Raw genomic sequence first — 23,814 nt, forward strand, 5'->3', positions numbered from 1 at the left:
GAACTCTGGTCCCAGCTCGTTTGAGCCACACCTTCAAAACAAACTCACACTGGAAAAAAGAAATCCACTGAATTTTCTGGTATTCTCTCCAAATATTTGGAATCGCCTATTCATGGACAGCAAAGGGGAATCTGCCAGTAGCTGCTGGCAACTTATCCTTCCCCACGTGCTATGTCAGAATCCCATAAAACACAGATTCCTGAGCTCCACCTCCATCCCTGAATTCGAATTTCTAGAAATAAGACTTCAAAAATCCCTAGTTAACTCTGATGTTCCACCTGATATGTAAACTAGCACTTTCATAAAAAAAAAAATAATAATTCTACACTGAAATCTAGCGAAGTAACCTCAAGCCATGGTTCAGCTACAGACAATGTGAGATTTTAGAAAGTTCTTAATTTCCATGCATTGTACATTCTTCATCTATAGAAGACTTTGATTTAGTTCAACTTAGAGGATTTAACCCATGAAGTGCGGTACGTTTGTTAGTCAGAAAACTGACCACTTTGCCAGGTGCCTACATTTTATTAAAATACTACAAGTAATTTAATATGTCCAGATATGTCTGCCATGGCCTGAAGCTCAAAATGTATTTGTGAATATTTTCCTCTCACTTCATCTCCGTAGTAGCCACTGTTGATGCTCTAAATACTTCAGGACTTTTTTTTTTCTCTCTCTAATTGCGACTTTAATGCCTTTTATTTCTGCTGTTCTGACCCACAATTAAAGGTGGTTTGTTTTCCACTGACTTTTTCTATTCACTTGGCTCTCTGCTCTGTTTCCTGTCAGGTGGGCATGTGTGTTTGTGGCGACCATAAATTGCCTGATTACCAAATAGCCCATTTTACTTTCTTCTTGGACACTTGCCTCTTGTTCTCTCCATCTCAATGGATTTTGAGGCAGGTTTTTAAACATCTAGGTCAGACATAGATTTTTACTGTACAAAGTCTGGTTGGTCCATGGGCCAACACCATAGGCGTCGTTAGGGAGCTCATTAGAAATGCAGAGTCTCGGGCTCCACTCCAGACTCTACCTCTGAATCATTTTCTTAAGATGCCCGGTGATTTGAATGAAATATTAGAGTGCTGCTCTAAACACTGCAGTCTGTTAACCATCTGCATCAGAACTACCTGCAGATTTGTTACAAATCCAGGTTCCAGGGTTCCACTCCCAATGCAGGGAATGGGAGGACTGGGAACTAAGCCCTGCCACCTGCAGCATTAACAGCTCCAGGTGTTTCTCCTGTGGAATCGAGTAAGATTGTGCTCCAGCAACTACCTTCTCAGGGTGTGGTGGCTACCTGACAGAGGACAGAGGACTGCCTGTCATCTGCTTAGGGACACGTGGAACAGCGTCCAGAATGGGAGCTGGTGAGAATATGGCTCCCTGAGAGATCCCAAAAGCAGGAGATTAGGGTAAACCCCTTCTTTTCACACTCCGTTTCTGATCAAAGAAGCTTGGGGCTCCCAAGTTCCACCACTCAAGAAAAATGTTATCTACTTCAGCACCTGTTGACTTACTTTAATCCATCACAGCAGTTTTCAAACTTGGATGTGAGCCAAGATCATCCCAACGGCTTGTTAAGACCCAGGCCCCAGGCCCCACTTCCCCAGAGCTTCTGATTCAGAGTCTGCATTGGAGGCCTTACATCTGCATTTCTAACCAGCTCACATGCTGTTGCTGCTGCTGGTCCGTGGACCACCCTTAGAATAGCAAAGCTCTGTCACATTTAATAGCGTCATCCTGCGAAAGTGAAATGGAGGGTTTGGACGATTTCTTCCGTGCAACCTGGAATGTGGGCACAGCACAGGTGGGCTTGTTTCAGGTACAGCCTACTAACTTGGTTTAGCCCCTGAGCCATTTATTCTTTGAGCAAAAGTGTCTGAACAGAGGATACCCAGGCTGCCCTGGGCAAGCAGCCACATCTCTGCTTGCTCCCCAACTTCTAATACATTGCACCGCCAGTGTTTTTCAGGATTGCTTCTCCAACTGGCAGGTTTTGCTCTCTCCTTGATATTGCTAAGGAATGCTGCAGTATATTCTGAGGGCTGCATAAACCGTGCAGTAAAATCTCATACCGGTCAAGAAAGGCAGGTTGAGAAGCTGGGAGGTTGTTATGTATTGATTGGCAAGTTCTCTGACTCTATCCTTTGCCTCTCCCTGCAATTCCAAGACAGCACTGACCTTGGGCTCATATTTGAACCCCAGAAAACTCACTTGACCCCCAAAATATATGCCTTGTTATTTAAAAAAAAAAACAGAGGGATATAAAGAGTACTTTTTCCTTGTGGACCATTGCAATATGATTTGAACCCCCAAAGCAACCTCTCCTCCCAGAAAAAAAATCAGTCCATGATCCAGGCTTAACAGTCACAGAAGAGAGAATGAAAATAATCACATTTTATAATCGCTTGGAATTGTAGTAATGAAGGCTTTTGATCACTCCAGTCCCCGTTCTGCTAAAACGTATTAACATTGCGGCACGTAGAGACAACTGTTAGAAATCGAGTTTGGCAGCCTGTAGATCAAAATCACAGTCCGGAAAACCCAATGGAATTGGATACCTTTATAATGATATTTAACGTTCTACAGAATGGAAAAAAATTATTGCTTTGTGAAAGGTCAAGGGAAGCAGGAGTATTGAAAGAATATGGATGTGCCCTCATATCAACTGTGTTTCTGTGTGAGCAGGCGCACAAGTGGTCTAGCCTGGCTGGCGGATACTGCCTTATAACACTGGGATCGTCTTACCTCTGCCCTGATCTTTTAGTGTTTCAAAGGTGTCTGCATCCATTACTTCCCTTCATCTTCTCCATCCTCTGTCCCTTTCCAAGAACAGTTATTATCCTCTTCATTCTACAGATCAGAAGCAGTTCAGAGCCTGGAGCTCAGCTCAGCAAAAGCTGCAGCTCCAGCTTTTTTCCAGGTTCCTATTGGCACATAGTCAGGCTGACTCCACCTTTGCTTCCCTGTTATGCATGTAAGAGTTGCAAATACCTTTCCCCAAGGTGCCTGCTTCTTTTATTTTTCCTCCAGGACTTTTTCCCAAGTGGACACACTTCTGCTTGTCTGCCCTTTTTCTTCGACATTTTTAGATATTCTCTCTCTCTCTCTCTCTCTCTCTCTCTCTCTCTCTCTCTCTCTCTCTCTCTCTCTCATTCCCTTCCTCCATTTCTCCCTCTCCTCTCCTCCTTCACCTCCTTATAAACACTCCTTTGCAGCGCAGCTCACTCTGTCAGTTGGACAAATTTCATCCAAGAATTCATGAACAAGTTCCGCCCCGAAGTGTTTTGCATTTGACTCAGAATCAGGAAATTAAACAAAAGGAACTGAGTCTCTAACTTTGGGACATTCAAGAATCCAGTGACAGGCAAATGACCTGCCATTCCCTCCACCTGTGTCTATGCAGATCAGCCTTAGGAATAGCCTCCACTCTCCTGTGTGTGGTATCCAAATTCACGTAAGGCAGGATAGTACAAAAGGGATTCAAAATGATTAAAATGGATCCTGAAGAGTAGGATGAGGGCATGACCTTTCTATAATTAATGACACAAAGTAATACTTCCTTTCCAACCTCTTTGAATAAGCCTCCTTGCTTTTTCTCTTGTTTTCTTATTTTTCCTGTAGCCCGAAGCAGCAAGCCAAGATGGCAGAGTATTGCCGACTAATCTTTGGGGACGCCCTTCTCATGGAGCCACTGGAAAAATATCCGGTAAGTAGTTTTGATGTTTACCACTGAAGGAATGCACATATTTATGACTGGAGTGAGATGGAGACTTCCTTACATCCTTTCCACACTTATCTTCGTTGATTAAAATTATGCAGTTAATAATTAACCCTTTGATGAGGAGGACATCGGCGGTGTGTCCTGCTGAGGGCTGGAGACATGAATCTCTTCTCTTTCTCTGCCCACAGTCTTCCCCCTCCCTCACTGCCTGATGTGACCCAGTCAGGACTGCAGAATGCCCACAATCACAGTCAGCCCACAGAGACAGCCGAGGGTACAGGGCTCTGATCACCTCCCAGGGAACCTTATCACACCCTTTGAGAGATATGGGTCTGCAAAATGGGACATTGCAGGTGGGACAATGACATCCCGGCCTGTCCCTGCTGGCCACTGCTCACTTCCTCACATGCTCCTCCTGGTGTGAACTCAGGCATCCCATTGCCATGGTAACATCCCTGTTTTGGGAGGTAAAGCAGCAGAAATATCCTAAAGTAGCCTCTTAACTCTTCAATCCTTTCTCCCATTCTCCCCACATCCTTACATGATTTCATACCAGTCCCCGGACTCATTGAAAGCAAAGAATATAGGACCAATTTATGGGACTTCACTATACTTTCTAAAAATAGCCCATCTTGGGACTTGCACACGTGCTCTTTGATATCTAATAACCCTCTAATGGGAAATTGATTTTCCCGCTAGATGTGCACGCTTGAAACACTAGAAATAAGGGTAGCTTGAATCTCAGGGCTGTAAGGAAACCTGAAGCCATCTAATCCACTTTTGCTGATGCCAAGAGATTGCAGCTTAACTACCTAGTGCCTGGATAAGGCTTTTGCTGTTTTTAAACTGCATTGAAAAGTGGATTCTCCAGGCTTGCCTGGAAGCTCCTGCCTATCTTTCCCAATTCTTTCTGGCAGATGCCACACTCTAACTGGCTTCCCTCCTTTGAAAATCCAGGTCAGGGCCTCCTTATCAGTCCAAGATCAAGATGGCTGGATTTATATGGTCCATTGGAAAACTCAGGAAACTTCTTGTTAGCACTCCAAATCTACTAGTGCATTTCTATGGTCTTATTCGTGTGGATTTCATTGTGGGAAAATTTTGTACTGTGATTAAAATATAGCTTTTATGTGAAAAAAGAAAGGGCTATGAGCCAGTGCCTATGTAGGACACAGTGTAATGGTGGTAAAGAATAACCTAGAAGCTCTTGTTATCCAAAGCTGTCCTGAGAGGTTGGGAAGAGAATCTGAAAGGAAGAGGGAGTATTTTTAAAGAATGTGCACTCTTTTTTCCCCCTTAGCTGGAATCTGGAGTTCCTCTTCCAAGCCCTATGGATTTAATGTACAAAATTTTGGTGAAAAATAAGAAGAAATCGCACAAGTCATCAGAAGGAAGTGGCAAAAAGAAGCTCTCAGAACAAGCCTCCAACACTTACAGCGACTCCTCCGTCATGTTTGAGCCCTCGTCTCCTGGAGCCGGTGAGGGGCTAATGGGCTCTCGTTCTCCTATTATGCGTGGGTTTAAGAATTGCTGCTCTGAAATTAGTTTATGAGGATATTTCACATTCATATTTGGGCACAGTTTTAAACTGCATTGGTTTTCTTTTGCTACTACAAACTTGGTAGCATAAAACTACACAAATTCTTATCCCCTGGTTCAGGTCAGAAGGCCAATGCAATCTCACTGGGCTAAACTGCAGGTAGCAGCATTCCTTTCTGGAAACTCTAGGATATCCTATTCTAGCTTCTAGACACCACCCACATTTGTTGGCTAATGGCCCCATTCCTTCAACCTCAAAGCCAGCAACGTCACATCTCACTGACCCTTCTGTCGTCATATTTCCCTCTGACCACAGCCAGGAAAAGTTCTCTGCTTTTGATACCTCATGTCTTCACACTGGTCCCAACTGGATAATTCAGGATAATCTCCCCCATCTGAAGGTCCTTACTCCCACCTTCAAAGTCTCTCTTGCCCTGTATTCATAGGACACAGGACATACTCACAGGACACGGACATTTGTGGGAGGCCATGATTCTGGCTACCACATAGACCAAATAATCTTTGGAATGACCTCATGATTTTAAGCTTCTCAAGGGCAATGATCCCTTGACATTAATCACAAGACTGGATGCAAGATATTCACCCAATGCATTCTCAATGATGATGCCACAGTTTAAAGTGTTGTTTTAAAATGTGAAGTGGTAAAGTTACTTGAATTATTTATCAAAGTTACTAGGTGATGCTTCACATCATTAATTTTCCTTTTAGATTTAATTTGAAATAGACTTTTGTGGTTGATGAGAAATTCATTCTATGTAGCCACCCATTTCCTTTGAATTACTGGTGATTTAATCTAATTTATTTTCCAAGTTTAGTCAGAATCTCTCAGAAATCTGAAAAGTATATTGTGTAGGTCTCCTCATTAGAGGGTGGACAGTGGAGGAAACTTTAAACTTGAATCTAGGAAGTTCTTCAATGAAAAGTTTAACTAACATTGGAACAATCACTTTGGAAAACTGTTGGGCAATAGCTATAAAAGCTGAATGTATGCACCCCGTATGCCCCTGGGAAGTCCATTTTTAGGTATATGCCCAATAGAAATATACATAGGTTCTCACCAAGTGACATGCACAAGAATTGCTTAATGCAGCACTATTCAGAGTAGCCACAAACTGGAAAACAACCAAATGCCCGTCAACAGAGAAATAACTCATGGTACATTCACACCATGGGATAATATGCAGCAATAATGACCTACAACTGCATACCATGGTATGGATGGATCTCAGAACCTAATGTTGAGTGAAACAAATCAGATACAATGTAAGTATTTATTGTAATATTCAATTTATACAAGGTACAAAAACAGATCGCTAACCCATGCTGTTACAAGTGAGGAAATGGTTACCTTTGGGGAAGAAGTAACTGGGGGAACCCAAGGGGGCTTCCGGAGACTGGTTATATTTCGTTTGTTGACCTAAGGCCTGTTTAGTTAGTGTCAATTCATTGCACTGTAAACATATGGCATCTATACTTCTCTGTATACCTATCATATAACAATTAAAAGATTTTTAAATAATTTTTTTAAATTAAAATATAAACTCTATGGCAATCAGGACCAAAAAAGTTAGTTAAGACTCCGACTTTTATTTTTCCATCTCAATTGTCAATTCCTTTTATTGTTTAAATTAAAATCTTTATCAATAGACATTATATAATTCTTTGAAAGTTTTTTTTTTGGAAGATCTTGAATATGTATTTCAAACATCACACAATTCTGATTTTTTTTAAAAAAATAACGTTTGTTCTCAGTAAGACTGTTCTTAATGAAGTCTTGGAATGAATATTATTAACAGGCCACCTATTTCCTAGAACAGTTCTACCCCTGGAATGCTAGCAAATAAACCATGTCTTCCGTTGCACGTGGGAGCTTGTTTTACCATCTGCTTTTCCCACTACCAGCTCTTGCTCCCTCTTATTAACTGTATGCAAAGCACAAATAATGATTTTTACAGGCAGTGAACATTATTGCTTAATGCAGAGAAAGAGCAGCAATCTGTTCGTAATACGGTAGATTTCCTAAGCTAGTCCCGTAGTCTGTTGTGCAATCTTTATTTCAGTGGAAATTTTTGGACATTTTAGTATGTGGGTAGGCCCGTGAATAAAGAGCACTGCTAATTTACTATTTGGTTTGTAGTTGCTCTCAATATTGAGAACTCAGATAACTTGGAAAACGTGAAATGGTTCTTATTTAAGCTAATTTACTTCTCATGGCCCTTGTCGGCCCGATGACTCTACAGGATTCAGCCCTTTGCCCGTACACTCATCTTAAAGAACAAGGGTAAAGTAAAAAAATATAATATATATATATATATATATATACATAAATATTATATATATATGTATATATATAATATATATGTGTATATATATATATATATATATATATATATATATATATATATTTGCAGTTCAACAAGATTCCTCCAACATCCATCCAAAGACTTATAAGGGAGAGATCGGGTCCCTGCTCATAGGGTAAAGGAAGACAAATTATTTCTTCTTTCCCACATAAACCAAAGAATGACCTGATTGAGTCTTTGAAATGACTGGTTTATAGTTGTGTCCCATAAAGCACTGTGCAGAAGGTTTTGCAAAACAACTTTTTAAATTACTTGTCAAAAAGAATCTCCTCTCTAATTAAAAAACAAAACATAGTTACAAGAACTTGAGACAACAAATAGGATTATAAAAACTTTTGTTATCAACCTCCTTAAAGAATGTATCTCTAATATAAGACATATTTTCTATCTAAAATATAATGGATTCACCTGATTAACACAATATCAGCACCATAAAGTGGTTGCAAGTGCCTCTCTTTAATAAACAAGCCATAAATAATAAGCCTTGTTGGTCCCAGCAATCTTTTCCCTCTAAATATTTTTCATGAATACTGAATGATAGCTCACTGCTATCATTCAATAATCGATTTCAACTTCATCAGCCAAATGAAAACATTTATAAGCTTCTTGGAAAACAGTGCTGTGGGCGCTGTGTCTTTTATATAGATTGAGGAAGGTAGCTAACTTTCAGAAGGTGGAGAGAGGGAGAAGTACTAGCCAATGCCAGCCACATCAATGTTGAGCCAGTATTGCCATCTACTGGGCAGGTCATGTTATTGCACTGTGTGAACCCTGAAAGAAGTAGTCAAATCAATTTAGAACTATGCTTTCTTTGATTTCTATTTGAAAATCTTTTTACATGACCATTATTTCTGGGTCTGATAGAAGCCCAAAGATGTGAAAGAACATAATTCCTCATACTAAGTGAGAATATTTAACCTAGCGGAATCATCCACTAAATCTGCAGAGAGAAAAACAACCCAGTGAAAACGCCTGTACGTTGGCTAAATGTGAAGCTGAATTATGTCTGACTGAGGTAGGATTCCATAATGCAGAGTGATTTAAAGGATTCACTCATTTTATCCTACCCTGTTAAACAGAATTTCACCATTTTCCAAGATACTGTATGTGCATTGTTTAGACAAGATTGCATTCATCAAATAAGCTTGCAGGCAAATCATAGGGTACAGTTGGTACCTTACAGTTTTTGTATAGTCAGCTGTATTACCATAACCCCACCGTTCCTGCACCAGCGCATATCCTCTTTCTTGACTTCTGTGAGGTCCTCTATAGCCTTGCAAAAGTAGCTGCAAGGTCACTGAGCACTGGCCAAGCGTCACATTGAAGAGTCAAGGCTGAGAAACAGAGGGAAAGATGGGAAAGAGATAGTTCATCTATCTGTTTAGGGTGGTGCAGACCCTGAGAGAGACTGTATACATCAAGATGGGATACATGTACCCATTAACTATATGATGCCATATGTTTTTTTTAAAACATAGATAACAAGTTAAGCATTTTTAATAGAATTTGGACATTTCAAATGGTATTCACAAATGAAATTTAGAAAAAAAATCCATATTCAAACTGTTAGTACAATTCTCTGTAATTAATAAAATGTAAATAGCCAAAAGAGTAATTGTAAAACAAACCATGAAAGGCCAATTTCCAAGGAAATGTTTGGTAATGCACATGTTATGTGTACTTCAAATCTGTAAAAGTTTACTTCATGAGCTGTTATTAAAATTTAACAGGAGAAGCGGATACGGAGAGTGATGATGACGATGATGACGATGACTGTAAAAAATCATCAATGGATGAGGTAGGTCATCTAGGGCTTGACCTCTGGTCACAGAGACATTCCACTAACTTGCCAGTACAGGCTGCCCCTCTAGATATAGTCCATAGTCACATTCTGCCATCTAGTGGTGAGAAGAGTCACAGTTCACTTTTAACGTTTTTCACTACCCAGTGAACATGACATGACAATGCAGACTTAGGTCACTAAAGGAAGAAGAAGGGCACTGAGAAAAGTTCTCTATAATGAACAATGTTGTTGAGATTGCCTTCCATCAAAGTGGGTAGCTAGAGGGTAAATTCAGAACCTATGACATCCAACTGCCTTGCTTCAATTTTTGAGGCCATTAAATGGATTATCAAATGGTCCCAAGTTCAAAGACATGAGGTTTGGAGAAATGTTCAGAAATATGACAATAATTCCATTGTTGTATTTTGGAACCACTGCAGATACCTACTGATACAAACTCAAGTATCCCAAATAGCTTCATGAGTTCAGAAATATTAATTGCACAGAATCTAGAAATGAATCAGAGCTAGGTCAATTGGAATTTTAAAAGTTTTAGCAGGGGTTTAACAGGGGTGCTGCTCAAAAAAATTACACTGAATTTGCTTTCAAATATGTTGGAAAATATCTATCTCAGTACTTGTATCTATGCAATTTAGTTAATAAGGATAAATAGCAAATAATAAACTGTTCTGACTTCTTGTTCTTTCTCTTATTATATCCTTTCATGTAGTCTTAATTTTTTATTATGTTTCCCTACTATATTCCAAGTTAATGTCTGGAAGAAAAAATTGTTATATTGCCTGGTAAAGTACTTCTGCCTGAGAATTATTTTAATTGTTTATAATTTTTTTATCAGTGTTTTGTGGTAATTTAGAAATTGTGTTACTAACTGGGTGGTCCATTTCCAAATGAGTATTTCCCAATTATGTTTAACTTAAATATTGCTACAAGGAGTTTTCAAAAGAAACCTTGTCTCCACGTATTCTCTCATCCAAAAATGGAGAAAATATTAGATCACTCTATTGAAGTCTGTCTATGCCAATACCGCAGTATTGGTTTTCTTCTTTGTTAAAAATTCTATCAAAATAATATGTAATAGCTAATAATAGTTAAAGTAACATGAGGTTTTACCAAGTGCTGTTCTGAGCTCTTTCATGTAAATTAATTTATTTAATAATCACAAAATCCCTATATGCTATTGGAACTTATTTTATCCTAATTTTACAGATGAGTAATCTGAAGCACAGAGCAGTTAAGTAACTTGTCCAAGATTGCACAGCTTCTAAGTGGTGAGCTTGGGATTTTAAATCAGTCAATTTGGCTCTAGAACCTGAGCTATTTATTGACCCCCTATACTATACTGCACTGCTTACCTAATAGGCTCACAGGAACCAAGAAAGGAGAGAAAGAGGAATGCTTTTTATATAAAGAAAAACAATAGTTGTTTGCCTACCCCAACCCACTTCCACAAGCAAGCTTTTTTTTTTCTGTTTTAAATAAATTCAGTTCATCTTCTGGTTACCCACAGACTAATTTTCTCATTGAACAGTGAGTTCTTGCTTTATTAACTTTAGTCGTTCTCTTTGGACTCCTTGCTTTGGCAGATGAGCTGTAGCTCAGGCTGCTCAAACTTTCCTGTCCATTTGAATCACCGCAGGAAAATGCAGATTCTAATTTGCTGCATTTCTGAGGACGCCCAGGGGAGGCTCATGCTACTGGTCCCAGAGCACAAGGGGAGCCACCCTAGATCTCCCTCCTCCCCTCCCACACACTGGAGTAACATGAGGCGTTGGTCTCTTTTTTTCTGTAATGAATTTTCTGTTGGTAATAATCATCTTCAGAAGAGGAGGAGGATTTTCTGCTCCCATGGGTCACATGATCACTGCCTTGGGAAAATAACCCTCAATATAATGTTAACTCTGGGAATGTTATTTTTATTCTTCCTTCTAGGGGACTGCTGGGAGTGAGGCCATGGCCACAGAAGAGATGTCTAACCTGGTGAACTACATTCAGCCAGTCAAGTTCGAGTCATTTGAAATTTCAAAAAGTAAGTTTTCCTGGAGAGTAACCCCAAATGTAACATATGAAAAGTATATTTTAAATGGAAGGTAATTAGACCAAAAAATGTTACCCTTAAAAAAAACTACTCTGTGCTGGTGAAGTCTTTAATATATGAATATATGCATGGTTTGGTTGACTATCTGGTATATATATACATATATATACACGTATATATGTATATATACACATACACATATATATATCATATATAATAATAACCATATATAATACCCATAATATATATAATAATATCCATATATATAAAAATAATAACCGTATGAATAACTATTCCATGATCTTTCCCCAAAATATTTAATAGGACTACAGGCGATACATCGTTATCTGAAAGACATTAGACGAGAGCACAGCTAATTGAGAGAGTTTTACATTTGTTTTTTGTTTGCAACAACCCAGTGGACTGCATCCATTATATAAGTGACAGTGTTGAAATAAACTATCTACCCAATCCCCGCCAGAAAGGAAACAGCCAGAGACTGGTCAGCCCTGATAACTGGAAATAGAACCAAATCAACCAATTCACCCACATTCCATTTGTTCAGGCAGTTTTACACATTTAGGAGAATATGCCATTAGCTTTGTATCACTTTGTGTTTTCGCTTTATCCAACTACATACATATCCATACTAAATGTAAAAAAAAAAAAAAAAAAATCATCTTTCCTCCCCCTAGAGAAAAGAGCCCTTTTATGACGTTGTCCTTTATAGTTGCATGAAATGTAGGAGAACCCTTGGGACTTTTTAGTTGCTTATAAGCCTGTGCTCTTAAACACTAAATTTTTGCTTAAACACAGCAGACTCTTATAAAGGATGGTGTTACAGATACATCAACATCTAAGTTTCTACATAACATACGTGTATAATTGTATAATTTTACCCATAGTATTAACTTAGTGACATATGGTATCTAGATCACTACAATAAAGAATTTAATTCCCAGGGCAGTTTATATATAAAGATTTCAACATTTGCTTTGATGTTCACAATTATTGATGCTGTTTAGCACAAGTTGTTCAACTTGAAATGTCCTAAAGTATTATGTTTATATTACTGTAAATTTCAGTGGCTGTAAAACAAGTTTTCTTAGTCAAAAACTAGACAAGTAGCCACACTGAGAAGGAGCTGATGCATTTAAGTCCTTCAGAACCTGAAAACAAATATATGAGCCAAAGATTTACAAACAAGTACTTTTCTCCTTGTATTTTATATTATCCCGTTTAAGAAACAATACTGCCCATATTTTACAAAGCACCTATTCAATTGACTTAATTTTAATCAGCAGTCATGATTAAAATAATTAGTCATACAGAAGTAAATTTTTGATGGTTGGAAATAAGAGAAGTGAGAGTTTACCTTACAGATGTTTAAACTGGAGAAGGTGAGGAGATGGATAAAGGAGTCTGGAAATGATTAGGAAGAAGAATGAGACTCTAATTACGGAAAGTGGGTATCAAAAACGGAAAAATGCCTCAAAGGGATTTCAGTTTTAAAAACTGAGTGCTATCTAACCTCTCTGGATGACACTTGTCATAATACTGTATCTAGCAGTTTGATATTTAGTTGAGAAGAGGACAGAGAAGCTGTTTGACACTTAGTCTTTCCAAACTAAGATAACTTTGTTTTGTTTCTCTCACTCTAATTGGAAGGGTGGATTTCACTTTCAAAATGTTGCTCTGTGTTCAAGGGTATTGAGACCTCCAGCACCTTCACCTCTCCGACCTTGTTACCTAATCTGAAAATGAGGCCATCCGACTGGGAAATTTCCAAGGATCCTTCTGCTTTAAAAATATCATAATTCGAACATCACATTAATTGTTTGAACCAAAGAGTACATATAAACTGAAGCTGTGACAATGTGGATAAGAAATTAATATAAGATCCACTATTATATTATATTATATTATATTATATTATATTATATTATATTATATTATATTATATTATATTATATTATACTATATTATATTATACTATATTATACCATATCATATCACATCATATCATATCATATTATATAACACACGGTCTTATAGTAAAATAAGACCAGGTCTTATATTAATTTTTGCTCCAAAAGATGCATTAGAGCTGATTGTCCGGCTAGGTCTTATTTTCCGGGAAACATGGTGAAAGAGATAGTTGACCTCTGTGGAAGATACCCACGGTCTCTTTTGTTAATCCTCAGCAATGACTCCAAGAAAACAATCTGAATGGATTTAGAATAAAAGATTTCCTCAGGGACTGTGCTCTTTTGACAAAACAGCCTTCATTTGCCACACTAAATTAATTAAATGACTAAAATTAATTTTCCCCACTATTGCGAGTATGTCCCTAACTTGTATCACCATAAACGTAGCTGACCCACATAGTAAATACTAGAAGAGACAACTAACAAGACTCAACTTTTGTTTCGAGTAAACAGTTCACTAGAAACAAAATGAAATATGAAAGTTACATTGAAAATTAATAGCGGTAAATTCACTGAACATTTGCCTACTTCTCATGTGTTATAATATACAATGTTGAATTTTATTTCTCTCTTTGTTGTCATTAACTCAGAAAGAAATAGAAGTTTTGAAATGTCTTCCTTCGTGGAAACCAAAGGACTTGAGCAGCTGACGAAGTCTCCAGTGGAATTTGTAGAGTATCCTTGATTTGACGAATGTTGACTAAATTAGCACAGTTAAAGTCATGTGCTGTTTAACTTTTGTTTTAAATAAGCAGAAGGACACATGAAGTGGCTTAAATCTGTCACGTGAGTGTAATAAATAGTTTCAGGTTTCATATGCAATGCTGAATGGGGTAGCATGGTATACTAAAAAGAAATCTGGCCTTGCAGTAAAGGATTTCAAGATTCTTTTCATACCATCAAGTTCTTTGTCCTTTGGCAATTTGCTTACTCCTTTTGAATTTACTCATCTGTAAAACAGAAATAATGATATCAGCTTTATGGCTCACTGTTTGGGTTAGAGACAATATATATAAAGTGTATATGTGTCTACTTTATATACATGAAAGATGTAATATTTGTAAGATATATATATATATATATATATATATATATATATATATATATATATATATATATGTTATATATGTAAACCTAACTTAGCATCTTGCGTCCTTGGACATGAAATAGATGTCCAATCAAAAAATAATTGGATGATGATATGAGAATATAAGTATATATTACTAATAATGGTTTTGTTTCTACTTCTGACAAAACTTTTTTATTATTTTCCATGAACCAAAATAAAATGAAACAGGTCTTTAAGTATTAGGTTGGTACAAAAGTAACTGAATTTTAAAAGGTTAAAAAGAATTGCAAAAAAACGCAGTTACTTTTGCACCAACCTAATATTTTTCATAAAATTAATGCTACATGTGCCAAAGGGCTCAATTTCACTAAGTAAGTCCTAGAATTAAAAAGTCACCCACAACTTATCAGTAGGAGAGAAAACAAAGGTAAATTCCATAAACACTGTTACATTATAAAAATCATGATCATTAGTACTGATTAAGTAACTGTCTATGTGATAGTCCTTTCATTATATGTCTTATCTCAGAACCTTTTAATCTTTACAAAAGCCCTGTGATGCAAGAATTGTTCATTGTATTCTGTAGAAATACAGAATATAGAAACTAAGGCACAGAAAAGTGAAATAATTTGCCCTAGATTATACAGCTAGCAAGTTCAAGAGTTAAGATTTGAACTCTAATTGGCCTGACACCCCAGCCCAAGCTTGGAACCTTAACTAACCTCTACCTAACTTGGTAATAGGAATAGTCATTTGTGTTTTGAAGACATTGTTGTTCAATAACCAAAATGTTCTCAGGATGGAAAACTGATGATGGTAGGAACCAAAATGCGAAACAAGGTCAAAACCTTCTGTGCTATATTTACCCTGTTATCAATCATAAAGAGTACCACAGTCTTGGCCAACATCATTCCCAGAGAAGGTTGAGAAAATGAGCAGAGAGCATTTCAAAAATAGCCATACAGTTCATATTATCTGTTTCCGCCAAACACAGTATCATCCTCACATGATTTGACATGCTTGAACTTCCTGTGTGTCCTTAGTCATTAAGCCTGTCCTTAATTATCTCCACAAAATCAGGTTGACCTTGACGCAACCATTTCTGCTACCTTGTTAGTTTTCACTCACAGGGCTCTGCAGAGTTGATGCTACATTTATTTATATGATAAAAGCACATTTATTCTGTTTGTTCAGCAAGCTTTTCACATATTTCACTCACTAGCCCAGTGAGATCATGAATATTTAGTTCATTTCCCCAGTGGAGAAAAAAGAAAGGTGGCCTCTCAGTTAATATTATTGGCTAATTATTTTTATAATTGTATTCACTACTTAACATGATGGTCCAGATATAACAAAATGCAGCTTAGCAGGATATATCCAAAAGGAACACGTGTGGATTCATCCAACTATATGCCTCAGCTCTTCTGGAATGCAGGTTGTCAGATGGTTGCACTTAATTTCCAAACAGTTGGTAAGTAGCACAGTTCATGCTCATTTCCATTCTGTTACAAAGCCACATTTCCAAGTGTCCAAAAACCATTCCCAAGGAGAAAAAAATTGACAGACTTGATTGAAACAAGTAAAAGCAAATTTCAATGAAGGAACTATGAATGCAAAAAAAAAATTGAGAAATCTGTTATTATCGCTTCTCGGCCTTTTGGCTAAGATCAAGTGTAGTATCTGTTATAAAGAAGTCTATTTCTACTGGTTTTGCATTATTTTCAAATATATATATATATATATATATATATATATATATATATATATATATATATTTACTTTTTAAAGTAATATGTATGTATTGTACAAAATTTGGAGAATTCAAAAAAGTATAAGAAAGAATAAAACTGCCAGGAATGCTACCACTCAGAGATTCAGCACAGTTAACTTTCGGCTTTGTGATCTAAGTTTTCAGAGCTATGTATATACATGCTTGTCCACTTAATTCCATATAGATATGCTCTACAGAAACATGAATTTAATATCTGTATATTAAGCACATTTCTCAATTCACTAAAACCCACTTCCTGTCACTGAATATTAGGGAATTTTTTTTCTACTGTAAATTATGCTCTGAGAACAGTCTTGAATATAAATTGTCAAGTCTATTTTGTAAGGTTTTTTTGGAAAAGTTCCTAAAATAGAGTTACTCTGTTAAAAGATATGAAAGTTTTAAGAACCTTTGTGCAAAACGCGAAATTGTTCATCAAAAATGTTGCACTAGATTTCTCCGCCATTAATAATGTATGATGTGAGGTGTTCCCACTCATTTGAGATCTTGGTTAAGTATTATCATTAAATAATAATAATACAATTTCAGACAAAATAGTTTCTCACTGTTGTTTTAATTTCTTCTTTGATTATTATCGATGTTGAACATTTTAAATATGCAGGTTTTCTATTTTTATATTTCTGCTTTTATGAATCTCCTTTTCAGGACTATTATCAATTTTCCTATTGATATTTAACAGCACTTTATATAAAGGGCACGTTGTCATATTTTGTGAAACAGATGAGATCAGATTGATGTTTGCTATTATGGAGTCTTGGTTTGCTTCTATGATTGCAGGCTTCCCACTCAGAACCAGATTCGTATTTACTGCTATTTATCTCCTCTTTCTTTTTCAAATTTGTAATTTTACCCTTTCATCCTTTCAAATTTAATTTTGATATATAATTTCAGTAAGACATCAATCCTTTTTCACTTTGACCTGGAATTACACCTTAATAGCCTTTTATGTTACTGTTAATGGACTTGGGTCCATTTTTTTGATTTATATTCTTCTCCATTAATAAATTTGTCTGTGTTCCTGGAACCAATAACTTACTGTTATTATCGTAATGTCTAATAATACAGGTTAATATCTGGAAGTGGAAATTCTCCTTCAAGGCTATTAATTTTCAGTTCTTTTCTTGCCATTGCCAGTAGGATTCCTGTTCCAAATGAATTTAGTTTAATTACTATTATATTTCCCTCTCCCCCACTGGAAAAAAAATAGAGATTTTGATTAAAATCACATACAATTTATATTAGTTTAATTGTCATTATGCTTTCCTCTCCCCCATAGAAAAATATTTTGATTAAATCACATTTAATTTATAAATTCATCTAAAGAAAACTGACATCCTTTAATTTTTAGGGTTTTGGTTTTTTTTAATCACGGAAAGAATTTTTTTTTCTCTTCACTTTAAAAATTGTTACATTAAGTTCCTCAGGAAAGTCACTGGTCTTCTTGTTTTACATGAGGTCACATGGCTAATATTCTAATTCAAATTTTCTGTATTCTTATTGATTTCTTTAACTCGCTTATTCTATCAACAGAGGAGTGTTAAAATATCCCAATATGATTGTGGATTTAACCGTTTTTCTTATAATTCTGCCAGTTATTCGGCCAATATATATTCAGGCTGTGTATTAGATAAACACAAATTTAGAATTGTTCAATTTTCTGGGAAAATTGAAACTTTATGATTATGAAGGGTCTTTCTGGATCTTTAAGGATGCTTGTTGATCACTGGTCTTCTTTTAGAGGTCTAGTTTGTTTAGATGAAATACTTATTTTTAACATTATGTTTTTAACAGACTCTTTTGGGATATTGATATTTGTATATTTATTTTATAAATAAGCGTATTTTTGTAAATTATCATCTTCCTAAGCTCTCATAACAGTCTATTTTACTAGTAGAGTCCATTAGGTTTTTCAGATACACAATCACAATAATTTAATCACATCTACTTTTTCCCTCTCCTTAGGACTTTGGACTGACTGTTCTCAGATAATATTAAATAATAGTATTAAGAGTGGGCACATTTCTTTCCATCGTGACACTAATAGGAATTTCACCATTGTGATACCATTGGGTAAATGTTGGCTGAGACTTTGAGACAGATGTTCACTCATCAAAGGAGTATACACTTGTCCTAATGACAAACAGTGTATTAAGAATTTCTGTTAAATGTTATTAAACGTCTCTGACTTATATTGGTTCTTCTGTGGGAAAATGTGATAAATTATATTAATAGATCTCCTAATATGTAATTACCCTTGTGTTCCTGGGATAAATTCTACTTACTTGTTATATATTATTTTTTAAAACATGTGAGTTGCTAATGTAACTTTCTAGGCTTTTGGAGTTAATTTTTTTTCAAATATGACAAGTCCATAATTTTCTTTTTCTTTTTTTGTACTTTATCCAATTTTAGAATCACTTATTTTTCCTGCTCTAAAAGTAGTTTGTTTTATGGAACTTTTAAATATGTCTACCATCACCTCTTTGTTGTCCACCTCAAAAGAGATGAGTTGTGACTCAGAAAATCTGAAATAAATGACAGCTTCCCAGATTTCTTATGACTTTAAAATGTTGTGGTTTATTTAAACCCTAGTAATTTAATTAGTGTGGACATTCATTTCATACTGAGTCTTATGAAAACTTTGACCAGTAATCGTTGTGCATTAGTAACAAGTCAGTGTGTAATTAGATTTTGGTGGTAAGTAATCAAAGGAATGCAAATTTTAAAAATGAAACTTTCTTCTCTATAAATTATAAATATACAAATACACACACACACACACACACACACACACACACACACACACACACACACATCATCCACTGTTAGTGAGGTGTGGGGAAGTCCATCCCCAAAACATGGATTAAATGTTTAAAGTGGTTTAAGCTTTCTGAAGGGCATTTTAGCAAGACTTATCAAAAAGCTTTTCCAATGTGCACATATTTTGACGCAGAAATTTCACTCCAAATAATATCATTAACGATATCTTCAAATATTTCACATCAACCATATTCATCCAAACATTATAGGTAATGTAAAAATTTAGAAGAGACTTATAAATGTGCCCAAAGAGGGGTCTGGATTAATACATTTATTCACAGGAATCTATTCAAAAGAATTCTGCTGTTAAAATTAAAGCAGACAAATATTTAATAAAATGGACATACTGCATGTTCAAAATAGATTTGGAATAGAAAAACAGAATATACACTAAACTGTTGGCAGTGGCTTATCTCTGAATTTGGAGATTATAGCTCTTTTTTTTTCCTGATCTGTGCTTTCTAAGTTTCTGCAATGAATAAATATTTCTTTCCAAAAGGGGAACAAAAGTGGACTGTAATACAATCTTACTTTCTTGCTCCAAATATAAACAGTCACAATAAGGTTTCTGTTTCTGCTATGCAGACCTGGCTATGCAGATAAATATGGGAATGTACGAATACAATGGGAAGAGTGGCTACAGACTAAAGCCAGAGTTTATGAGGAGACCTGACAAACATTTTGATCCATTCACCGAAGGCATCGTAGATGGGATAGTGGCCAACACTTTATCCGTTAAGGTAAGTACAACTGTATTATAAAATTGTCGCCAACGAAAGTCTTGAACATTACCTGTTTTGCGTAAAGAAGTAATTTAGTCACTAAAAATGTATTTGCTAACAAAGTCTCCACTTCCTTCATTTTTTTTTCTTTAAGGACTGAATCTGAATTAAAAATTATCAGAAACCACATGCATGAGAATAAGGGACTAAGCCCCACTGTCTAATAGGATAAAAATTGAACCCTAAATCAATACAAGTTAGTGAAATTCACCATAGCCAACCCTTCCTTTGGTGTAAATACCCCCCACAGTGAAATTTACAATGAAAATTAGTGACTCATATTGGAGAAATCTAGTCTTTTTCCCCATTAGTTGTAGGAAAATATCCACACTGAACAAAATTAGAGAAAAAAGTATTCTCTCAATAAATTTTTGAGAGAATATTGAAGAAAAGCTTTCAAATTACCATAACATTTGAAAATCTGACAGTATTTAGGGATTTAAAACACATAGGAATGATAGTAAATAAAACAATCACTTTATTAAAAATTCATCTGACCCTAAAAATTTAATTCCAAATGATTTCTGCAGTCTTTGAATTTGATATTACAGCAGATATATTTTTTTTTAGCTGTGAGAAAATATATTTAATACTATAAATGGGAAATCATTTTTATAAAGAGATTTTTACATGAATTTGATAAGTCCTTGGTTGTAGCTAAATTTCATTTACTGTTGTAAAGTTTTCTGTTTAACTGGATAACTGAGAACTAAGCAACACTTTTATTGGACGTAGGTGCAAATTTTTTGATAACCCTACACAAAAGGCATGTGAAAAACTACTTTCAAATGTTCTGTAACAGTTTGACAAAATTATATCTATACTAGGCTTCTTGAGCCCATTTTTACTTTCAAATTTATGTCAATTTATACCAAAGATTAAAAATAAAATATCAGTGAAGTGTTTCACAATTATATCTTTTGAAATTACTTCACACCATATATCTGAAGAGTGGAGCTGGCAGAATTAAAGCTTCAAGATTATATTTATTTTAGGAAATTGTTTTCAACAAAGGATGTTTAATTCCTGTCATTTGATTAAGATAAACTCTTAAGCATCACGCACTGATAAAGTTATTTTTAGAACCCTTGTCAACGTTGTTATAGTTGGGTAAAACTAATATTTTGTCTTTGCTGATTCATTTTGCTTTGTACATGTTGCCTTGCTTATTTATATTTTTCTTGAAAATTCTACTGTGGCAGTATAAGCAACTATAAAACAATGACATAGAAACAGGAAAATAAATTGAGGGGAAACAGTTGAGTCCCAGAAAAATGTAAACTGCTACCAGAGTCCAGGATGGAAACGTTGTTCTAGAGTTGTCAGTATCCACTGAATGGATGGGCCATGATGCATTCGAGTCTTGCCTTTTATAAATCAGCTAGAACCAAGATGTAGCTCTTATCCATCCAGTGGTACCTTTGTTTTGATTTTCTGACAGACTTTATAGTTTCAGAATGGACTTGTGAGCTCAAATGGTGTTCCACCATCTTTTCATACTGATGAGAACATGAAGGTTTGTGTCATTAAATTTAGTTAAGGATTTCTTTGATCAAAGATAAGCACACAAAATCTTTCATGCACCTGAATTCCCAGTGTGACTCACGTAATTTGGAAGTTTCAAACATGTTGTACAATGTCTGTTAAGTTGGTCTCACGTAGAACCTCAAATTAAACAAGAGATTGCTTCTAGCAGGTCTCATGCACTCAGGCTAAAAAACACTCAGGAGAAATGAGTTGAGCATCTTTTCATATGTCTATTGGCCATCTGTCTGCCCTTTTTGGAGAACTGTCTATTCAGGTCCTCTGCCCATTTTTTTTAATTGGATTGTTTGTTTTTTGGTGTTGAGTGTTATAAGGTTCTTTATAAATTTTGGATATTAACCCCTTATCGGATGTATCAAATGGGAGTATCTTCTCCCATTTGGTAAGATGTCTTTTTATTTTGTTGATGGTTTCTTTTACCATGCAAAAACTTTTCAATTTGATGTAGTTCCATTTATTTCGTTTTTTCTTTTGTTTCCTTTGTCCAAGAAGATATATCAGAAAATCTGTTACCAAGAACAATGTCACCGTTTACCGCCTCAGTTTTCTTCTAAGAGTTTTATGGTTTGCGGTCTTATATTTAAGTCGTTAAACCATTTTGAGTTTATTCTTGTATATGGTGTAAGAAGTGGTCTAGTGTTATGTTTTTTCATATATCTGTCCAGTTTTTTCAACACCATTTATTGAGTAGACTGTATTTACCCCATTGCATATTCTTTCCTCCTTTGTCATAAATTGACTATATAGGTGAGAATTTATTTCTGGGCTTTCTATTCTGTTCCATTGATCTATGTGTCTGTTTACATGCCAGTATCGTGCTGTTTTGATTACTATAGCTTTTGTAGTATAATTTGATATCAGGTAGTGTAATACAACCAACTTTATTATATGAGATTTTTCTCTTGTAATATTTTTAAATATTCCAAAAATCTTTGTACTCGGTTACCGCTAAAGAATAATTTTTAACATTTAATAGACATCTCTTTAAGTACAAAAGCATAATCTCATCAAACTTTTGATATTTGTTCATTTATTTTCCTCTGTAAAACTTTGTCTTATTGGCTCCTTCTAACCTAGTGATATTCCTCTACTAATTCTTTACCCGAAAGAGAAAGTATATTTGTACTCTTGCTTCTATTTCATTTCAATTATGGTTCAACATTCACCATCAGCATTTGTACTTCCCTAAAGCATTTTCTTACATCACTGCTATTCTTTTATTAAAAATTCCTTTTTTATTATTTCCTAGATTATTTCAGGTCAGTTTCTTTCTGATAAGAAAGTTGGGACTTATGTGGAAGTGGATATGTTTGGTTTACCTGTGGACACAAGGAGGAAAGCATTTAAGACCAAGACATCACAAGGAAATGCTGTAAATCCCGTCTGGGAAGAAGAACCCATCGTGTTCAAAAAGGTTGGTCTCATGTCCTCGACAAGCAATGTAACTACATGTTCTAGGTGTTTTACACTAAGAAAAAAAAATGAAAAGAGGATTATTTGTTACTTAATTGGGGGATTTACAGATTCATAAGCAATAGCTTTTTCAAAGCTATTTTGAAAACTAATCAAGGTCTCTGTGAATCACTTGTTTGGATTTTTAGTATTGTAAGTCAATTCATTCTAGTACACCTCATTTGGCAGACCAGAATAATATGTAAATCTAACTCATATCCTCTCTTAATACAAGCGATAAATGGTATATTTTCCTTGTAATTCAAATGCAGTAGAGTGGGAAGTAGGGAGTGATATGGTAGATGAGAGAAAGTTCACACTTCCTTAAAAATATATTAATTAAATTCCTTAGCATTTCTAATCACTGGCAGCTGGTCATTCTAGCTCGTCTGGGTTCTGTCTGATAGAATTAAAACTGTTTACATTCAACTGGCCCTTCTATCTGCCTTCACCAAAAAGCAAATCTTCTTCACACTTGCTTATCACACAGAGGAAGACAGGAAGTCCAGTAGAAAGTAGAGTAGACTTTCTTACAATAGCTTTTACTTTTATCTGGCTAAAATATCTACAAAGGCAGTCTTCTGCAAAGAGAATGTCTATATTAAAGGTCCCTGTGCCCCACCATTTTTAATAGGTTAATTAGATTTAATAATTGTGTCTACTTCATAGTTATTATAAGTATTCCTTAAGACTGAAAACATATAGAAAATGTCTGGCACATTGAAAATATTCAATAAATATCAGTTTGCTCTTGTTACAAAAATACATTTTTAAGGATACAATTGATCTCATGTTCTTGACATGGGATTTAACTATGTATTCCACATGTTTTACTTTGAGGGGGGAAAATGAGCAAATACTTATTGCCTAATTTGGG

The 23,814-nt window shown here is 35.6% G+C and overlaps 1 protein-coding gene across 5 annotated transcripts in view; it reads left to right on the forward strand.

The window, feature by feature from the left end:
• PLCB1 (phospholipase C beta 1) overlaps positions 1-23,814 on the forward strand; it is a 675,558-nt gene that overhangs the window by 529,042 nt on the left and 122,702 nt on the right. For all 5 annotated transcript variants that reach the window (XM_081034743.1, XM_081034741.1, XM_081034744.1 and 2 more), the window contains 8 exons: positions 3,628-3,712; positions 5,028-5,205; positions 9,381-9,448; positions 11,384-11,480; positions 14,068-14,152; positions 15,893-16,017; positions 19,744-19,898; positions 22,735-22,899. In XM_081034743.1, the coding sequence (XP_080890869.1) occupies positions 3,628-3,712; positions 5,028-5,205; positions 9,381-9,448; positions 11,384-11,480; positions 14,068-14,152; positions 15,893-16,017; positions 19,744-19,898; positions 22,735-22,899 (958 nt within the window). The remainder of the gene's footprint in view (positions 1-3,627; positions 3,713-5,027; positions 5,206-9,380; positions 9,449-11,383; positions 11,481-14,067; positions 14,153-15,892; positions 16,018-19,743; positions 19,899-22,734; positions 22,900-23,814) is intronic.

The sequence above is a fragment of the Rhinolophus hipposideros genome (assembly GCF_964194185.1).
Source record: "Rhinolophus hipposideros genome assembly, chromosome: 22".
Taxonomy (NCBI): domain Eukaryota; kingdom Metazoa; phylum Chordata; class Mammalia; order Chiroptera; family Rhinolophidae; genus Rhinolophus; species Rhinolophus hipposideros.